At 38.6% G+C, this 22,006-nt stretch overlaps 1 protein-coding gene across 2 annotated transcripts in view; it reads right to left on the bottom strand.

Moving 5' to 3' along the window:
• The window catches only part of Plcb1 (phospholipase C beta 1), a 714,140-nt gene that overhangs the window by 203,424 nt on the left and 488,710 nt on the right, over positions 1 to 22,006 (bottom strand). For both annotated transcript variants that reach the window (XM_052724082.1, XM_052724081.1), the window contains exons 6-9: positions 21,815 to 21,868; positions 20,582 to 20,657; positions 13,228 to 13,328; positions 11,365 to 11,531 (exon numbers count right to left, since the gene is read on the bottom strand). In XM_052724082.1, the coding sequence (XP_052580042.1) occupies positions 11,365 to 11,531; positions 13,228 to 13,328; positions 20,582 to 20,657; positions 21,815 to 21,868 (398 nt within the window). The remainder of the gene's footprint in view (positions 1 to 11,364; positions 11,532 to 13,227; positions 13,329 to 20,581; positions 20,658 to 21,814; positions 21,869 to 22,006) is intronic.

Raw genomic sequence — 22,006 nt, 5'->3', positions numbered from 1 at the left:
ACAATCTGATGTTAATATTATTATTTTCACTTTTAAATTATTTGACAGTTTCATAAGTGTATATACTGAACATTTGATTATTTTTATTCTCTCTATAATTAGCCTCAGTTTCCCCCATGGAAACTCTATTTCCCTAAGTAAGGTCCCCTCTTACTTTGATGTCTTTTTTGATTTTGTGTCTCACTGAGGTTAATTTTGGTTGCTTGCATGAATTCCTAGAATAAGGGCTACCGATCAGTAGTTATCCAGTTGAAGAATACAACACCATCTCCCCAGTACCCAGTACCCCTGGGCAATGTGAGGTTTTGCTATATGGCTGGATTGCAGGGTGACGAACTCAAGCAAATCAACAGACCCATGGCCTCGGGTCCTTGGTTTTGTGGTTCACAGTTTGAAAATCTCTTCTCATAGCTATTTTAAAATAAGCAGTACATTATCATTTATTCTAGACATCAGTACGTCACTAACGCTTAGCTTTCCTAACTTGTATTTGGGCACTTTCTAATCATCACATTATTCCTCAGCCTCAGGCAACTATCATTGCACTCTCTGCTTCCAACAAATCACCTTCTAGATTCTGCGTGTAAGTGGAACCATGTGGTCCTTGAGGAAAGAAAATTCTCAATCACATTATTTGAGCTCCTGGATTCTCATGTGCAGAGCCACTAAAACCCAGACTCTTTGCTTGTTGGATAAGTACATCCTTTTCTCTGTTTCAGTCCAATTGGCATTCCTGTTGTTTTCCAATGAAGGAGCATTGCCTCCTAATATTACAGTTTGCAGGACTAGAAAGCTCAGAACCCTGTCACACTCTGCCTGCTTCCTGGTATTAATAATGTTCCAACATAGTTGGATTGTGTCAGGATTTAAAATGAAACAACATTCGAAACACAATAGAGTTATTCCTCCTGATACAAGCAACAGTATCCTGTTTCTACTTGGAGGAAAACTCGTTGTACCTGAACTTGTAATGCTTTGCTTAAAAGCAAATTGTTGTGCCATCCTAACAGTGAGTTTATTTTAATTCTCAAACCATTAACTCCATAGGTTCTGATCAGATACTAATGGGTATTACACAGCTTCAGTTTTTTATGGTTGAACTGAAATAAAATGGGGAGGCATTTATATAGTACAGCCTATAAGTAATTTAAAAGGAGGATTCAATGGCAAAGAAGGGTAGAACTTGGAATACCTGCTAATACTGTGTTCTGCTGTTTATCAGTTAAATTATTCAACAAACACTTACACACTTGCTCTTTACAAAGGAGTAAGAGCAGAAACAAACTGGTTTTTTTTATGTTTTGTAGTTTAAGCAAAAAGTGGCTTTCATTCACGGATGTCCATTGAATCTTGAGGACTATATTCTGTTATCAAAAGTACCAATATAGCTGTCTTAATTTTCCTGCTAATTATAACTCACTGATTTTTCTAAAGAGTGTAAGTGATTAAAAAGGCATTAGTCTCCAAACTAAAGCATCCATGACCATCTTGTCTGGGAGAGGCAGGGGTCACTCTGCATTCCTGTTTCAAGCATAGTTAGATCTGCATTCAGACAACTAAGCAAGGAAGAAGCAGTTGGTGACTGGGGCAGGGACATTTATAAACATATGACATTACATGAATAAACAACACAAAACTCCCTTGAGAATGGTATTCCCTATTACCAGATTCAAATCTTCTCTTCATGGAAAATAAGCATGCAAACACTTGGTTTAGAAGGCACAGAAACCCTTTGTCTATTTGGAATGCTCCAAGCAGAAATTCCATTATGGAAATATGGCCACCAAGCTCACTGCAGCTGACTAACAGAGCAGCAAAGGCCATGCTCTCTTCTGTTTACTTTACACTTCCTTGCACTGTATTCTTCAGATAGCTTGTACTTATATGGTTTGGTGTTCAGGTTTCTGGTCACATTAATTTTTTTCATTTAATTTTTGTCTTTTACTTAAAATGTAAAATAAATTCACATGAACTGGGCATGACAGTATAAACCTTTGTCTCAGTGCTTGGGAGGCAGAAGCAGACAGATCTCTTTGAAGTCAACTCATTCTTATCTCCACGGTGAGTTTTAGGCTGTCTAGGACTATCTTAAAACAAAATAAAACAAACAAACAAAACCAGCTCCTCAGAAACTAAACATTAACATATATCATGTATGTGTACTATTTAACCATTGAAAAATCTACTTTAAATGTATCTCTTGGAGGCCTGGGAACCTACAGGCCTCACCGACCAGGGAAACAGGTAGGCTCTAATTGTGGACCTTCACTTCTTCCTACTTACCTCCAAATCTAATCCCCTAGTCTCATCTCCAGTTCTGTAGCAGCCCCCCCCCACACACTGCAGCTTCCCCTTTCTCTGCCTTCATCTCCAGTGGATCACAAAGATCTTCTTCTCCAACTTCCCTCCTTATCTGCTCCTTTGTCTCAGCCCCCAACTCCAGCATGCATTTCCTAAGTGCCCACCAGCCAGGCATGACTGAGAAGCAAGTAGATCAGGGAAAGTTCTCCCTTCTCTCCTAATGCCCTAATGAGACTAATCCCCTAGTCTCATTCCCAGATCTATAGCAGACAACCCACTGTGGTCTCTTCTCCCTTGCCTGTTTCCAGGGAACAAAGCAAACATTTGTTTCGAGATACTTGATTACACTATGTAAAGATATGTCACTGTGATTGGTTTAATAAAAAGCTAAATAGTCAATAGCTAGGCAGCAGGAATAGCAGTGACTTCTGGACAGAGAGAGCTCTGAGAAAAAGAAAGGAGGAGTTGCTAGTCAGACATAGAGAAGACCCAGAGCAAGAAGGATGGGCAATACAGGGTTAAGGTAATAAAGCCATGAGGTAGAAAGCAAATTAATAGAAATGGGTTAATTTAAGTTATAAGAGCTAGTTAGAAACAAGCCTAAGCTATTGGCCAGGCTTTCATATTAATTATAAGTCTGTGTGTCATTATTGGGGAGTTGACAGTCCCCATGAAAAATCTGCCTACAGACAGTGGTGGAACACCCTGCTTTCCTTCCTTATGTGGATCCTTGACCCCTTCCCACTTCATGGTTCATCCCCATTCCAAAGTGTCAGCTCCCAATACCTAGAAATACACTGTATCTGGAATCCCCAGTGGCCACACCTGGTAGGAACTCAGAAGCATTCCCTACCAGGCAACCCAGAGTCACTGCACTCTCCTAAGATGCGGAGGGGGCAACAGAAACCAAGGAACAAAACACCCACTGAACAAAGAAAGGCCAGATATCAGAGCTTAGAATTACAATAATCTCAAACCTAGGTGCCTAGATGCCAGCCTAAAAGCACACTCACTCAGTAACAACCAGGGCAATATGTCTCCACTGGAGCCCAGCAACCCTACTACAGCAGTCCCTGAAAAATGCAACATAGCTAAAACACAAGGGAAGGACCTCATAAGAGCCTTTAAGAATATGTTAAAGGTCTTTAAATAAAAATGAAAATGAATAATCTATTAAAGAAATCTATGAAAACACAAATAAATAGTGAAAGGAAATGAATAAAACTGCTTAAGACCTGAGGATGGAAATAGAATTAACAAAGAAAACCCAAGCTGGGCCGTGGTGGCACACAGCTTTAATCTCAGCACTTGAGAGGCAGAGGCAGGCAGATCTCTGTGAGTTCGAGGTCAGTCTGTTATACTGGTCTGCAAAGTAAGTTCCAGGATTTCAAGGGCTACACACAAAGATACCCTGTCTTTTGGATAACCTAAAAAGAAAAGAAACAATAAAGAAAACCCAAACTGTGGAAAATCTGGAAATGAAAAATTTAGGAACCTCAGAGGCCAGTCTCACCAACAGAATACAAGAGATGGAAGAGAAAATATCATACACTGAAGACACAATAGAAGAAGTGGATACCTCGGTCAAAGAAAATGTTAAAAATTTAAAAACCTAAGCAGAAAACACCCAGAAAATATGGGACACCACGAAAAGACCAAATCTAAAAATAATAGGACTAGAGGAAAGAGAAAAGACCCAGGTCAAAGGCACCAAAAATATTTTCAACAAAATCACAGAAGAAAATTTCCCTAACCCAAAGAAGTAGGTGCCTATCAAGGTCCATGAACCATACAGAACACCAAATAGACTGGACCAGAAAGGAAATTTCCCTCAGCACATAATAATCAAAACACTAAACATACAGAGCAAAGAAAGAATACTAAAATCTGCTATGGAAAGAGATCAAGAAACATATAAAGACAGACCTATTAGAATAACACCTGACTTCTGAATGGAGAGTCTAAATGTCTTGCAGACTCTTAAGAGACCACAGATGCCAGCCCAGATTCCTATACAATCACAATAGATGGAGAAAAAAAGAGACATTCTATTATAAAACCAAATTTAAGAAGTATCTATTTATAAATTCAGCCCCTAATGAAGGTGCTACAAGGAAAATATCAACCCGAAGAGGTCAACCACACCAAGTATACACAAGGAAGAAATAATTCCAGGACAGAGAATCAAAATAGAAGATATATATATATATATATATATATATATATATATATATATATATATATATAGAGAGAGAGAGAGAGAGAGAGAGAGAGAGAAAAGACCATAACAACAAATAACAGGAATCAACAAATATTACTTATAACTCTCAATGATCTCAATTCCCACTCTCAATGATCTCAATTCCCCAATAAAAAGACACAAACTAATGGAATGTATGTGAAAATTGGGTCCATTCTTCTGTTGTATCCAAGAAACACACCTTAACATCAAGGACAGACATCATCCCAGGATAAAAGGATGGAAAAAAAATATTCCAAGAAAATGGACCTAAGAAGCAAGCTGGTAGCCATTTTAATTCCTGCCAAAATAGACTTCAAACAAAAATAATCAGAAGAGATAGGTAAGGACACTACAACCTCATCAAAGGATAAGTCCACCAAGAGGACATTTCAATTTTTAACATCTATGCACCAAGCACCAAGCATCCAAGTTTGTAAAAGAAATACCACTACAGCTTGAATCACATATTGACTCTCACACACTGATAGTGGGAGGTTTCAATAGTCCACTCACACCACTCTATAGGTCATCCAGACAAAAACTAAACAGAGAAATGCTGGAACTAATTGATGACATAAACTAAATGGATCAACAGATATTTAGAGAACATTTTATCTAAATGTACATTCTTCTCAAGCTCATGGAACTATCTCCAAAACCGACCACATACTTAGATACAAAGCAAGTCTCACCAGAGATAAGAAAATTGAAATAGTACCCTGACCTATCTGACCGCCTCTGATTAAAACTGAATATCACCAACAATAGAAAGCTTACAAATTCATGAAAACTGAATAACTCACTACCTGACACGGCTTGGGTGACCAAGAACTTGGGACTAGACAGCTCAGGGACCTACGGTAAAACCAAATACTACTGTCCTAAAAAAAAGTAGCAATACAATGACTCTTAAGGCATTCTGCTATGCTCATAGATTAGTGTCTTGCTTAACCATCATCAGAGAAGCTTCCTCTTGCAAGAGACGGGAACAAATATAGAGATCCCCAGCCAGACATTGTGCAGAGAATGAGAGACCTTGGACATTCAGCCCTAAATGGGATGTCTCCATCAAATTCCTGCCATCAGAGCTCAGGGAATCCCCTGGAAGAGGAGGCAGCAATAGTATTAGAGCCCAGAGAGGATGGAGAACACCAAGAAAACAAGGCCCTCCAAATCAACAAGATTGCAGTACGTAAGAACTCAGAGAGACTGAGGCGGCATGCACAGGGCCTGCATGAGTCTGCAGCAGATGGGGCCCTAGAGCAGAAAGGAGAAGTGAACACATTCCCCATCTCTAACCCAGAAGCTATCTCCAATTGATGTGGTCTTCTCCAAGGGAGTCACGCGGGGGATACAAACTACTCTTATGAATTGGCCTCATGCCCTGCAATAGATGGCTAACAGAAAATGAACTCAATGACATCTTCTGAGGTTCCTTGTCTCATAATGCCATGTCAGGGCTCCCCCCGCCCTTTTAAAACTAATTTAATTTACTTTTTGTTTTTATTTTATTTTATTTTTACACTACAGGTCTTTGGTGTATATATTATGACTCCCAGTCTTGTGTTTTTATGGGATCCACGAGTGTGTGAAGTAGAGCGTTTCTGCATCCACATCTGTTTCTTTTCCCTTTTCTTGACTGCTTTTTCTTCTGTTTGTTTCTTTGTTTCCACCACTATTGCCTGGCTATTTTTTTTTTAAGGAGAGACAGAGAGGGAGTGGATCAGGATAGGAGGGGATGTGTGGAGGAACCAGAGTAGAGGGAAGGAAACTAAATGTATTTTCAATGAAAGAAAAATACCTCTTTCTTAAGAATCAGAGTTTATATACGTCCCTAACACACATACTGTTACATTCACAATTACATGCACTTCTTATGCCTCACATTATAAAGTTAACTTTATGCCTCTTGATTTCCTTCTAAGACATATCAGACCAAGTCTGTCAATTCAATATTGAGATTAACAGCAACTTACTTGATTCTCGGGCACACCCGAGAAAATATTCAAAATTATAGCAGCAGGAAAAAACAAGCTAGATATCGTATTGAATTTTGGCATCTATTTTCTCACATTTTCATTGATAAAAATGCAAGAATCACCTGACTTAAAGTTCAAACTGGTTTCACGAGGAACATGCCTGTATTAAGTCTGGAGTAAGCCATTTGATCACAAACTCTTGGTTTGGCTCTTTGAAAAATGGTCACGTGCTTTTAAATATTTTAATTTTTTTTTTTTACTCATTATTTTTGGTAGTGCTTGGGATAGGACTCAGGGTTTCATTCCTGTTAGGGAAGTGCTCTACCAGTAAGCTGCATTGCTAGCCCTCACATGCATCTTTAAGTCACATGATTAAAGAAACTATATCCTTAGAGCTCCACACCAGCCAACACATTAAAGTTGACAAAGCTTTCTTTAACTATATTTTATTAACATTTACTCATACTCACCTAATAGAGACAAACTGCCTTTTTCTTTTAAAAGAAAAGAAATCCCAACATCATACTCAATAGATTAGGAAAATACAAACTCAAATTAAAAATAGTGATTTTCATCATCTGACAAAATATTACAAACTCTTAGTTTCTTTCTTCCTTTTTATTGTCTTTTAGACAGTCCTTCTATGCAACTCTGGATGTCCTGTAACTTGCTATGTAGACCAGGCTGGCCTTGAACTCACAGAGCTCTGCCAGCCTCTCCCTCCCAAGTGCTGGGATTAAAGGCATGTGCCACTACACTTGGCCTCAATCTTTAGTTTCTAAGCATTGCAATTTCTCCACCCTATAGATAAATCTCAAAATCCTTATCCTTTTGACTATGAAATCATAGTGAATAAACAAGAAAAAAAACCCTAGTCTTCTTTGTTACCATAAGCAGTGAAAGCAGCATGCAAAATGCCTTGGAATAAAACAGCTGAAGTTCACCACTGTTTTCTCACTCAAGCAGCTGAGGCTGGTTAAGAAACGGATACTGTCACTGCAAAAGATTTACTCTGTGTAGCTAATGGGAAATTAAGAAAAACAACTGTCTGGGCTGTTTGTCCAGATGCACTTGTCTGTTCTGTGATGTCTTCAGACTCAGCCCGCATGACTGGGTAAGTCCTGTCTTAATTTATCTTGGCAATAATTATATAAGAATGCTCAAGATCCTTTGTTGAACGTGTGCATGAATGGACAAAAGATGCTACCCTTGATCCTTGGAAAATCTTCCATTCAATCCTGTTGAAATTAATTAAGCCTGGAAGTTCCCTGGACCTTTTCTACAGGCTCCATCTTCCAGCTTTCTACCCATCCTCAGTATCTCTCAAAGCCTGGCTGCTCAGTGTGGCCACTGTAGGCTGGGCTAGGAACTGCTCAGTACCTTGTTAGAAATGAAGATCCAAGGACCTAAGTTTGACAAAGCTTCAGATGACTTAGACATGTCAGCACTTGAGAAATGAAAGTCATTCATATTTTCATGCTCTATTCTTGAAAAGAGTAGAAACCTTTAAGCCCTACCTTGCTGCTGTTTTTCTTTTGTTTATTGAGAAAGGGTTTTGCTGTGTAGCTCAGGCTGACCTTGAACTTGAGATCCTCCTTCCTCAGCCTCCCAAATGCAGGGATGACAGGTTTGTGCCACTCTGCCCACTGAGTAAAAGTCTTCAGAAGTGGAAATTTTATCTTTTGGTCTGTCATCTCTTGTTTTTTCATCAATAGTTTTTTTTGTTTTGTTTTTGTTTTTGTTTTTAATGCTGAAGTCATAAAGAATACAGATTTGCTGGGCGGTGGTGGCGCACGCCTTTAATCCCAGCACTCGGGAGGCAGAGCCAGGCGGATCTCTGTGAGTTCGAGGCCAGCCTGGGCTACCACATGAGTTCCAGGAGAGGCGCAAAGCTACACAGAGAAACCCTGTCTCGAAAAACCAAAAAAAAAAAAAAAAAAGAATACAGATTTGTGTTTGTTTACGGATTTCCCCCAGGGTCATCACACTGAAGAATAGAATCTATGTCTAAGTGGAGGCATGCCATCATCTCCTCCCTTAAACAGCTGATCCAGCTGAGTTCAGTCCTCTGGGCAATGGGACACCCCTCAGGAAGGTGGGTCTACCTTAAGTCATGCTAACAAGACAGGAGGAGCAATTAGTTTTCTAGGTGTGTCAAGAGAGATCCACCTGCCTTTCTGAGTTCTGCTCAAAATGCATTACTTTTCCCAATATTTTTTTTTCTCTTCTGCTTTTCTTCTGGATGCTGGCCAAAGCCTAATATGCTTTTTCTGGTGCTTTGGGTTTCCTTACATTTCTCTAAGGCTCCCCTTCCCTGTGGCTGATGTTTTCGCTGGCTTAACTCAAACAGCACAGACCTCTCTCCCTCTTAAACTCCCAAATATGAATCTATAAAAAAAAAAAAAAGAAAAAACTCTCTCTAAAATTCACCTTATCTGGTCTGTGAATTTCATTCTTCTAACTCTGAAATAAGAACCCCACAACCACTGGGTTGTACAGCTTTTGTGGCCCCTGAGTTTCCAGGACCCTAGATTCCTGGGAAACTGTCATTCCCCAAAACACCCTGATATTCCAGTACCATTTCTATTTTGTCCAACTTTAGATCATCATGTTAATTTATGGCTATTAGTTGTTAAGGTAACCCAAATCACATACTTTCACTTTACCCATAACTCTGGACAGTCATCAGAAGTTCTGTTTTTTGTCTGTGTTTTGGGGTTGAAGTGGCCCTACTTAGATCTTTTATACTTTGACTAGCCTACTACTGGAGAGTTGAATGTCTTCACTGGGGAAGGGTGACAGGTCTAGCTAACCAGATCTGCTTATTCATCATTTCTGTCTCATGGGGTGACAGAAGGTACATCTTCTTGTATTAGTAAGTGGCTAGACATCTCTCCACATCTTGGTGTTAGATGACAAACATGTGCCGCTTGAGGTATCCGTGAAGAGGCACTAATCTAATCTCTGTCCAGACTATTATGGGGGATGACACTCATGCTGAGGGTACAAATGATTTATGGAAGCAATTAGATCTTGCCTCCTAGCCTATAATAAATACTGCATCTGAAGCAGGTTCACTTTATAGGTCTTGGGGAAAACAAAAGAAACTCCAAGGCCTATGCACCTTCTAATCTAGAGGGTAGCTAGGTGAAACACACCAGAGGAATTAAAACCAACCTCCTATACTTCAATATACTGAGTAGACTTAATGCTTGGTCATCACATCATACGGCCGGATGCCTTTTAGTGGATATTATTTATTTCAAACTCACAGGAAGTCAGTGAAAAACTTTTCCCTCTTCAGTTTTGCAGCTGAAGCACCTCCTCATGCACAAAGAGGTTAAATATCAAGATGGCACTCTGTGCTGCCTCTGGCTATTGCAGTTAAGGGATTCCTGAGCAGAGTCATTAGATCACAGGGCGGCCTGCTGGTTTCAAAAACTTTTCCTTGTCTCATGGTTATGAGCTAATCATGTCCAGGAGTCATTCTGGAATTGCTCCACCACTGAATGTAAGCTGTTCTTGGAAAAGTCTGGATTTCATAATGGGAATGCCAATCTTCACCAAGAAGTTGCCCCCAGCTTGAAAATAAGGAGAGGCATTAGAGGAAAAAGGACGTATTTCCATATGCTTGCAGGGCAGACCTGCCAATGACAAGGCTCACAGTTGGCTTGTTGCTTCCTTTCACTGACCTCACCTAAATGGCAACACTAAGAATAGTATCAACAACAAAGGCGAATTGCTTGGGCAAGAAAATAGAGGCTGAAAAAAAAGTCTATAAATTCCAATTAAGAGACTGAAGAAAAAAGAAGATTTATTTTATACTTAATATACACCTCCCTTTTCTTTTGAGAGGGCTGATTACAGAACAAGTACAATGTATAAAAACCTTTATGACATGCAGTCTCATCTGTGGCTTGTGATTGATTGCTATTTCTGTTACTACATGAAGTGCCTGCATGTTAACATGTGATTCATTTCTTCTCAATAAGTGGTTCATTGTGGCTTGTTTTGCCCTATAGCCTATATAGACCTTTGCAGTAAGTTCAGTCATGATGGATCAGGCTTCTGCAGGAGGGTCTTCCAATCCAGAAGATATTCAGTATGAATGGTAGAGTTTGAGGACTACGCTATGAATATAGTTGGAACATATAGCTAACTAACTGTTCATGATTATATTTTGTTAATTCATTTTCCCAGAATAAAAAAAAATATATTTAAAAACAATTTCCAGGTAACTTAGAGTTGCCATTCTGATGTCATTTTTTGTAATATTTTTTTCTACCAAGATTTTAATTTAAACCTACCAAAACTTCAATTAAAAAAAACTATAAGGCCAAATTTCAGAATATTCTCCCATGTGAAAAAAATTATCAGCTACTGTAAACTGGACTAAGACATGATTCTAGCAGACTGAATATTCTCTTTAGCTTTGTAGACTTGGAGAAAAACAAACAATAAAAAAACAAAAACAAAACAAATTCATGGGCTACTTTAGAGAACTTTTAAAAGAAAAGTGACCACAATGGGCAACTTTTGAGCTAATAAATTCTCCATATGAGAAAAAAATGCATTAAGTTACTGAGTAAATTTGGAAAAACAAATGGTGAGAAATGTAAAAATATGTGGCATATACATGTAGCTATAACTAGAAAATTAAATCACCAAAGTTAAAAAAAAATCTACATCACACTAAACAACAACAACAACAAAATAAAACAAAGCCACAAGAGAGTTCAGACACAAAGGAGCTACATGGTCTTCCATCCCTAACTTCCAGAGTGTGGCCCGTCACAGAGGAAGAAGGGGCTCTGTAGTGTGGTGTGAAGTGAAGCATACTACCTTTCTTGGCGAGGCTGCTGTTGGGCTCATACTTCTCAATCAATACTTGGACCTGCTCTTGCTTCAGAGGTGGGTAAAGTATTTCATTGAGTCGGGGATCTCTCTGCTTAAGGTTGATAAAATCCATCATCTGCTCAACAGTAAGGTACGGTTTGCTTTTGGCACCACTGAAAGCAACGGAAACACAAGAAATCACACCGCTTTCCTCATCTTATTTACGTATTTAGCTACAGAGAAATGAATACATAATTGCATCATGTCTACAATGGAATTCTGACCATGCCCTAAAAACATGGTGCTTCCACACCACACTTTTCCACCCGACTCTAATGCCTAGAAAAACATCAGATGACTAACAATGTCCTTTATTACATTTATCACTTAAATATTGCTGACTTATTAATTTAAAAAGAAAAAATCCCAATGTGCTTGAATACATTTTTCATTTCATTAAAGTTACAGGTTTATAAACATCTATACCTCTTTCATTTGCTTGTGTTTGTTTTTGGAGGTGGGGACTCACTTTGTACCTCTGATTATCCTGGTGCTGTCACTACAGTCCAGGTTGCCTTCAAATTCATAGTGGGACTCTGAGTTGGCTTCTTGCAGATAATAATGATTTTATATATTAAATACAAATGCAGAACTAAACACACAATCTCAGTTATCCTCAAAACAGCGGTGTTATTGAATAGTGTTATTCAAATGCCCATTTCAATTTTATTGGCAACCCACAACAATTTGATGGTATAAATACTGCAGATACCCAATAAATGTTTTATGGTGATGAAATCACAAGCAAAAGCATTCAGTGTACAATGTCACACTCGCAGCAGGACTTATCTGCCTGCCACTTTACTTCTTTACCAAATTTGGATCAACTTTTTTCCATTAGGTAGATTTTGGTATATCAAGAGAGATAAATTGCAACTTCCATTTAATTGTTTCTTTTTTCTTTTCATGTCTGAGTCTTTTAAGAAGCAATATCTGGGCTGGAAAGATGGTTCAGTGGTTAAGAACACTGACTATTCTTCCAGAGGACCTGGGTTCAAATCCCAGCACCCACATGCAGCTCACAACTCTTGGTAACTCCAGTTCCAGGGCTTCTGACACCCTCATACAGACACACATGCAGGCAAAACACCAATGAACACAAAATAGAAAACAATTGTAAAAAAAAATTTTTTTTTGAGGCAAAACCTACAGGCTGGAGAGATGGCTCAGCAGTTAAGGGCACTTATTCTTTCAAAGGACCCAGATTCAGTTCCCAGCACCCGCATGTGTGGTGGCTCACAACTGTCTGTAACTCACTTTCAGGGAATCCAACTCCCTCTTCTGGCCTCTGAGAGAACTAGGCATACACATGGTAAACAGACATCCATGTAGATAAAACACTCATGCGTATTAAATAAAAATAAATCTAAAAAAAAGCAATGCCTATAGAAGTTTGTAATTCCTAGATTCAGAGAAAATAACATGCTGTCTGTGTGGGTTCTTAGTAATCTCTACTTCTTTATACTGCTCTGGTGCAGAGGCATGAGTAGTGTTCAGTCAGGAATCTTTCTGTTACATGAATCTCTCTTCTGTATGTCAAGACACTTCCTGCTGTATCTATAATATTCAATCTAAACAAAGCCAACTGAGCGTATGAAAATACCACCCTGCCATCCAGGTGTTATAGTAAGTATCTGCTCACTAAAACAGTAGTTATTTGTCGAGGTCAAAAGCATATCACCACCTCCATTGTACCACCCAGAAGCACTGCTTTTGGACAATCTCTTTCTAGTTATAACAAAATCCTGCCCTAGCCACTCCTAATATAAGCATAAGCTAGAAAAAGCAGATTAAAATGCATCCTCTTACAATTCAGAAAAGATGTTATCAATTTCAGGTCGGGGACAAAGATTGTTCAGGAACACTCTGTATACATCTGGAGTGAAATCCTCTTGAGGTATGGAATCATTCTGGGAAGAAAACAACATGGTAAACAGGTGGTCTCATTCTTTCTCGAGTTTCCTCTCTGAGTGTTCTTTGTCCCCTCACTCCCTCCCTTCCTCTTTCTCTCCCTCCCTTCCCCTCCCCTCCCTTCCTTCCCTCTCTTTCTCTTTTTCTTCTTTCCAAACCAGAGTAAATATTAAGAACACATCTCTGAGGCCAACTGTAGCCTTCATTTAGAACCTGTTCGGTGTGTCAACACTATTTTCTGTTGATTTTTAATTTTAATTAAAGTGTAAGAACATCTATTTATCCTGTTAAATAGATGTTAAGATCATTTCCTACATACATTTACTAGAGTAAGTTACATATAGGAAGACAGAATCTGTTCAGTAGAAATGGTTAACTTGTCCGTCTGTCCCTCCCTCCTTCCAAGTGTGGGTGTCCACGCGGGTGCACATGGGCATATGGAGGGTCAGACCTTGGGTGCTCTTCCTTGGGAGCCACTGACCTTGTGTTTTGAGACAGGGTCCCTCATAGGCCTGGAGTTCAACAGGTAGGTTACACTGGCTAGCCGTGAACCCTAGGGATCCTCCCTTGTTCGCTTTTCCAAGTTAGGATGTCTGGATTATTTATGTGAGTCTGGGATCAAATTCAGGTTCTTAGTCCCTTTACTGAGTGAAGCACCTTTGCAAATCATTCTCATTCTCCCTGTTATCTCTCTCTCTCTCTCTCTGTCTACCCTCCCTCTCTCTACTCTGTCTTTCTCTGTTTTGGGTTGAGTCTTCCTCTTTAAAAGTGGTGGTAGAAGGTATATGGCCTTGTTTGCCATTTTAATCATTTGAAGTGGGCAGATCAGCGGCATGAAGTATTTGTACATTTCTGTGCCCTTTATCAGGCTTTTGAGTGAATATTTTTGAAAGTGATAACCCTAGAGACAGTGCTAAAATAAAAACAAAAATTCTAAAAATAAAAACATAAATTCTAACTTTATGTTGTTTCTCTCTCTCTCTTCCTCTCTCTGTCTCTGTCTCTGTCTCTGTCTCTGTCTCTGTCTCTGTCTCTCTCTGAGGAAAGGGTTTTACACTTCCAGGTAACAGTCCATCAATGAAGAAAGTTAGGGCAGGAACTCAGGCGGGGCAGGAACACGCAGGCCGCGGAGGAGTACTGGTTTACGTTATTTGATTATGAGACGCCTTTCATAGACATCCAGCACCACTTATCACTTGTTACTGATTGCTCATTGTCCTATTGTTTGGGAAGCGAGTCACTGATACAAAAAAGGCCACTTCTACGGCTTATGTTTTCTGTTTGGCTGGGCTGCCATGGAAACCGGAAGCATATATTTGAGCCTTTGTTAACAGGAAGGACATTTTTCTTGCAGCTTCCTATTTCAGGTATGTGCTTGAATGATTATTTTTATTTTCAAGCCCCTAAAACAAGGAAACACCCTTCCTTTTAAATATATTCATATATTTTAACTGTATTTTAATAGAAAACTTAGAAAAATCATTGTCTGAAATTGTACACTGCTTGCTAACAGAGCAGAAAATTTAGCTCACCACTTAGCATATTGTAGAGGCTACATGTTTGTGGAATGAAAAAAATGAAGTAATATTTCCTTGACTATGTCCATTTATAGGAGGGAAAACATAATATTTTGTAAAAATGAATTTTGAGAAAAGAAAAGAATATGTAAGAACACACAAAAGATCTTTATACCAACAGACTTGGTGTCCTTAGACAGAGTTTTGAAATCATGAGCTCAAGGACCCAAAAGATCATTGGAAATTTTCTTGAAGGGCTTTATTGGTGTTTTGACACTCATAAAATGGAGACATGATCAACCCAGTTACAGGATTCCAGAATTCCATTTTGTTTCTGAAAAGAAATACCTTTGCCTGGAGGATGCCAGTTTCTGTCTGAGCTAGACACATGTTTCTCTTCTTTTCCGGATAGGCAAAATGACTCTACTTACTCAACTATTTGACTGTGAGACGAATGTTTAAAATTATCTGTCAAAAAAATATTCAATGGCACTGTTGGCCAACTCAAGTACTGAGTTGTATTTATAAATCTCGTGGGCCACCTCATTCTCCTATTAAATATAGCTCTCTAACCTCACTTGGCAGATGTAGACATTGATCTTATCTAAGGATATCAATAATGGTCTTCCTTGACTTTACTGACCCTCTTTTCTTATTTTTCTCTGAACAGCCATACCTTCCACTTGGGCTGCATTTTTTCCTGACCCCGTTTTTCTGTCTTATTCTGCTCACCTCACAATACAGAATAAATATTTACTAAATGTACATTATGAGAATGATGAACAGTGATATCAAGGGCAGAATATTATATATCCTTTAGAAAAATAGGCTTAACTACACTTGTGTGCAGACATATAATTTCATAGACATAGCTTACTAAAATGTAGCCATTGTTTACTTTTTAGCTGTGAACTGGGATTTTCAATTAGAGTGAAGAAGCTAATGAGACAGTCTGAATAAGTGCAATATTATTTTCATTGCATGTTGAAATTTAGCACATGGAAAACTTTTTCGTGAAGCTGGTTTTCTTCATCTTGTTGCTGTCCTATCCAACTGACCAGTAAGGATATCCCATGGTCTTTGGAGTCAGTGGAGTCATATAATGGATTGAAATAAATTATTATCATTGAAAGTAAGGTTCAAGCATCTTGGAGATATTTACTGCAAGCTATAGGCAATTCTAAGTTTTTTACATGTGCAATGAGTCTGTGCTTCACAGACCTCATTCATATACCTTCCTTTTCTATCTCTGGATTTGGTAGAGAGGAAAGCACAGATTCATTTTACCTGCTTGACTAAAGAGGCAGCCCAAAGTCTGGTGTGCTAAAGGTCATGCCCAATGTCCATGCAGTTCTCTGTACCACTTCTTCATATTTATTTCAGGATGGTGCTTTTTTTCTTGCTCACACATTTGAGTATTTAAAGGATCATTTTACCATGAACTTGTATTTAACATTCAAAGAGTTTTAGACTACATTTATTGAAGCAGACTCTCCATAGGTTTATTATTATGATTATCATTGCCTTTTTATCATTTTATTCTGTGTGTATCGGTGTTTTGTCTGCATGTGTGTCTGTGTACCACATGTATGTCTTAGTGCCCACAGACCAGAAGAAGGTGTCAAATTCCTTGGGAGTGGGATTACAAACAGTTGTAAGCCACTATGTGGGTGCTGGGAATCAAATCAGGGTCCTCTGGAAGAGTAGCATGTGCTCTTAACTGCTGAGCTTCGACTTAACTCCATGTATGTACATATACATACATACATACATATAAATATATATATATAATATACATACATATATATTGCTTATTACCCAGTAATTTTTAGACATTCAGCCCTTTGTAATATTTTTGTCTTAGAACCATAAAACAAAAGTTGAATTAGCCAGAGCCCTTGGAATCACTACAAATACATTGCTCATTATATACTGAGCTGGTTTGAAATAGAATTTTGATATAATAACTCTAAGAACTACAACCATAAAATGGTTATATTTCTGATTTATCTTCATGAAGTAAGGCAATGAACTACAGTTACACAGAGATGTTTCTTTATAAACTTTATAGCTTTATAGCATTCCTTAGTAAGATGTGTGCAAGTCTCTAAATAGAAGATAACTAGTCACCTTTTGGTTTTAATGCATACCTACCTACCTACTGTGGTAAAATTTATGTCTAAAACAAATATATGAATTTATTTCTTATTTTCTTCATTAAAGTGCAACCCCACAGGCCAATGTCATAAAGACTACAATATAATTCCAAATGTCACCAAGCCCTTTCAAGTTAATAAGTCTTAAATCAAGGGAATTTAGTACTGATAAATTATTTTCAATTCTCAGAGAGCTTGTGGGTAGAATAGTAATTTTCTGAATATGGAAAGGTTTTCACAGGTCTCACTGGAAAATATGTTTGGATTATTAATAGAAGGACAGTAATTGCTTTGTCTCATTTTAGGTACCGTATTACTTTTCACCAATTAGGGTAACTTGAGGCTAGTGACTGTACTCTCCAAAGGAAAACCCTCTAAAGCAATGTGTTATTCCGTCAGATCATGTCAGCCAGGGTACAAGTTCAAGTGCATTAATTATCCCTAACAATGTGCACAAAGATAATGTTTGAAAAATCTCAACAGGTTCCAACAGGATATCCACAGCATTTCTGGTAATGTGTCTATTTACAGAACACAATTAAGTCCAGTTTGAATGATGGCTGGCTAGGAAGCAGACTCTGATTTACGCAGACTTACCAAACATTTATGTAACCCCTTCCCTCTGTGGCATGTGTAAAATACCCCTAGGCAATACATTCTGAATCTTGTAGCTAAGAAGTGACTATTTCTTATACCGACTTTTCTGTACATATGAAATTACCACAAGGTACCACAATTTTTGAAAATTGGTTTTGATGTGCTGTAGATAGCTCACAGAACCATTTATTTCTTGGCTTTGAAATGGTCTTGGGTCTTTGGATCTTAAAAAGGCATTTGAATTCTACAAGTCCTCCAAATAAATTATAGTTTACAATGAAAAATGATCTTTCAAAACTATAATGGAGGTTGATTATATCTTAAAATATCTTCAGTTTGTTTTCAGAAAATTGTCATTACATTTAATTTGCTAAAGAGAAGTACTTTTTTTTTCCAATTTAAACATAACTCCTACTGCTTGAATCTCATTTTCGTTCTAAAATGTCTCCAGTTGATATCGGACTGAAAATTTAAGCCTATAATAGACATAGTGAATTATAAAGACTCCATTTATGTTTATTGACTGGGTTATCAGAATCCAATTGTTCAGAAAATTACAATTTACAGAGAATTGATTGATGGATTTGATTTTTTTCCTAGTTAGCTTCATTCTGTGTTTCTTCTTTCACTTAACTAGATGTAGAAGAAAGACTAAGTTCAACTCTTTGATCACTGCATTTCACAAGACTGTCTCAAGAAACAATGAACTTAGTTAGAGTGGTCACAAAGGGGAAAGACACCTTCTCATGGCCTGCAACTCCATCTCTATGCTTCCTCTTTACACTGAGTGTGTATAATGGTCATTCCTCAGCTTCTCAAACTCTTCCCTAGCTCCAGGCCTCTGGGCACTGTCTTTTCTGGAATGGACTTTTCTTCTTCTCATTCTGTTTGTAACAGCACCTCATTCCATTTACAAATGCATTTGGTGGCATATTTATTGACCAATTCTCCCAGAATACTCTAACTGCAGCATTCGTTCAGAGCCTGTGGGTGTGCAGCAGGAACTCATGGAACACTGGTGGAGTCAGTGACAGGAACTGCATTGTTTTATCTTTCCTACTCCAAAGCTTCTACCAGAAAAGCATCAATGAGCAGGTCTGAGCATTGTAATTTGCTCAGCACAATGAAGGGAAAGGTATTAAGATGGGGTGTGTAGTAACACATTCTCAAGGTGTAACAGAAGTCCTGGGTTTGATCTCTAGCATTACCCCTTCCCAGACAGGGAAGAAAAGAAAGAAAGGAAATAGAGTACAAGAATCAGAACTGTGTGCAGCTCTTCTAGCGTCACTGGCCACTTGCACTTAAGACAGCAAAATTGGAATTGGAGCAGCACCCTGGCTTTCCTCTGACCTAGCAACACCTTTCTGCTCTTTTATTTTAATTTTTGAAAGAACTTCTATTTATTTATTTATTTATTTATTTATTTATTCATTTATTTGTTTGTTTTTGGAGATAGTATCTCATTACGCAGTCCTGAGCTGGCCTGGAACTTGCAGTCATCCCAATCTGCTCCTGAATGCTGGAATTGCAGGCACACAACACCATGCCCAGCTAGCATTCTTTTAATTTGTTTAGTTTTCTAACGTTTGGAACAATAATTGGGTGACAAAAGTAGTAAGTAGTGCTCAGTCCTTTACTATAGTGTCATCTTATGTTGAAAAGTGGCTTTCTGGTCTCATTCGGTGCAACTTGAACATGGCTAGTTATCTCCAGAGGCTTAGAGTTCCCTACCATAGCCAGTGATCCAGATAAGGTTTTGATTGTTGCTTAGATACTAAGTGAATGTAATTTGGAAGAGAAAGGAAAATTCTCCATAAGCATGAGATGCAGAGTTCATACAACACACTCTGTTCTCCCAGAAGCAATGGTCACAATATCCTTTTAGAATCATATAGAAATGAATTAAAATGAAGAGGAGTTCTTGTTGGTGGCTAATGTATACGAAATGTCTTATGTGTCAGGCACAAAAATAAAAGAGCACTTTGTGTGCTGGTCTTCTCCCTGGGAGCAGTAAGTGATCTCCAAACTATTTCAAATCTGCATCCCTTTGGGTAGAACCTGTGTACACAGGCTTGAAGAACGTTTATACTGTTTTTTTTAAACAATATGTGTACTATGTACCAACTGTGTCTGTAACTGATATATTTAAAAACTAGAGATTTAAAAAGATAAGTTGAAGTTTGTATTTCGAAAGCTTCTAGAGCAGTGGTTCTCAACCTTCCTAATGCTGTGACCCTTTAATCTAGTTCCTAATGTGTGATGACCCCCAACCATAAAATTTTATCGTTTATAATCCATAACTGTAATTTTGCTACTATTATGAATCATAATGTAAATATGTGATATGCAGGATATCTGATATGCAACCCCTGTGAAAGGGCTGTTTGAGCCCCAAAGGGGTCAAACCTACAGGTTGAGAACTGCTGACTTAAAAAAATAAGGGTGAGGGGTTACTTACAGGAGCAGGTTGAGAACCACTGCTCTAAAGCATAATAGTTTGACATTATTAATAGATATTATGTCAAGAGGCATCAAGAGTGGGTTTATTGTAAATGATGTTTTCAATTCACATTGAGAATTGATGGTATAAAAAATATGTATCATTGAGTAGACTTTCCTTCATCCTTACTATCTGTCCTCAGCCTTCCCTCAATTCTGCCTCTCCCTCTCCCTCTCTCTGCCTCTCTGTGCCTCCCTCTACACTGTTCCCAAGACAAAAGTCTCACGTAGCCCAGGATAGCTTTGAACTCTCTATGTGGCTTGGAACTTGTTGTATATCCTAGGCTAGTCTCAAACTTGCAGTGATCCTCCTGCCTCTGCCTCTTGATTGCTGGGGTTAGAGACATGTAACACCACACCCATCTCACTTCCGGATTTTTTAATTGCATCAAGCTGTGTCTAGGAAATACTAGGCAGAATACATCTAGTATGGAATTTTAAGAACTTCGATGTGGTGAGATGATGGAGAGACAGCATGCTTACCCGTGAAGATGGAAGACTACAAGCCTCTAGTGCAGTTTCAACTCGCTTTCGGTCTGCTGAAAACAATCGATAGATGCTACAAAGTGAAAACATATAAATGAGAGTTGGTTAACAGGCAATATGGTTCACTGTACACACAGATGACCCCAACTCAAAATATTACACAGAATGGAAGTTAGGCATCTCTGAAGAGTTAAAAAATCAACCATTTCTCCACACGTCTGTACTTGTTCTCAAGATCAATGTGTATCTTTCAAAACTTATAGTGTCCGATATAAAATAAATATTCCAAGACAGTGGAGATGACCCATGAAAAACTATTGAGCTAACTAATTTTTTAAAAGATTTAATTATTATGCATATGGCGTTCTGCCTGCATGTATGCCTGCACACCAGAAGAGGGCACCAAATCTCATTAGAGACGGTTGTGAGCCACCATGTGGTTGCTGGGAATTGAACTCAGGATCTCTGGAAGAGCAGTCAGTGCTCATAACCTCTGAGCCATCTCTCCAGCCCAACTAATTTTTCACATTAATTCCTAAAATAAACAACTTCCCCAGTCTTCTCAATCTTGTCCTTGTTATGCACATGGTCTCCAATGGTATATTATACAGAAGCTCACTGCACGCTTCCACGTCAAAGCTTAAGCACTTCTGGCTACCATAGTCTAACCATGCACTTTCTTTGCTAGCAATTGAATACAGTGATTTGAATTTGTACACTCAGTTGATACACTAGAACACTCAGCCTGGTGCTCACCACTTCTTCAGGGTAAAGGTGATCTGCCATCTTGCTTATGCTGGCTTTTCTTTGTGGCTCTCTTCTTGCCCTGCTTGTTACTTGGGCTCCCTGCCTGGCTCCTGTGCCTACTTGGCATTGAGAGCCTTGCCTTATAGTAACCAAAGGCATACCAAAGTTACACAGTGTGCACTCCTGGAATTGATCTGAACCTCCTCAGGTGAATTCGGTGATTGACACAGTATGATTTCTTCCTTATTCCCTCTACCCACTTCCTAAACTCTCTCAAAAGTGACACCACAGGAAGTGGCAGTGAGGGAAGAGTCATGAGGAAGCCAGCTGCTCCTGTCTGAGACTAGCATGACGGAGGACAGGGTCACCACATCATTTCCATGCTCCCACACAGCCTGGTGAAGAAATAAACCAGACCAATGGCACAGATTCAAGTTTTTGGAACAAAGCAGATCAATGATGAGAAACATGGCCAGAGCTTACTTTTTGAGAGGAATGCGCCCTTCTGGAGTGACCTGAAGCTTGAGCTTAGTATATCTGTTGGGAGAGCAAAAAAGTTAGCCATTCATTTTAAAAAGTACTAAAAATAGGATACAAGAAGAGTTCAAGTCCATGTGCAGTGTGTTGAATTTGCCAAACTATCCTAATCTCCAAATTGGTACCTGGATGGTGAAA

This window comes from Peromyscus californicus, unplaced genomic scaffold (assembly GCF_007827085.1).
Source record: "Peromyscus californicus insignis strain IS unplaced genomic scaffold, ASM782708v3 Scaffold_7__1_contigs__length_154581171, whole genome shotgun sequence".
NCBI classification, from domain to species: Eukaryota; Metazoa; Chordata; class Mammalia; order Rodentia; family Cricetidae; genus Peromyscus; species Peromyscus californicus.
The sequence above is the reverse complement of the archived record's forward strand: the minus strand, read 5'-3'. Positions and strand labels throughout refer to the sequence as shown.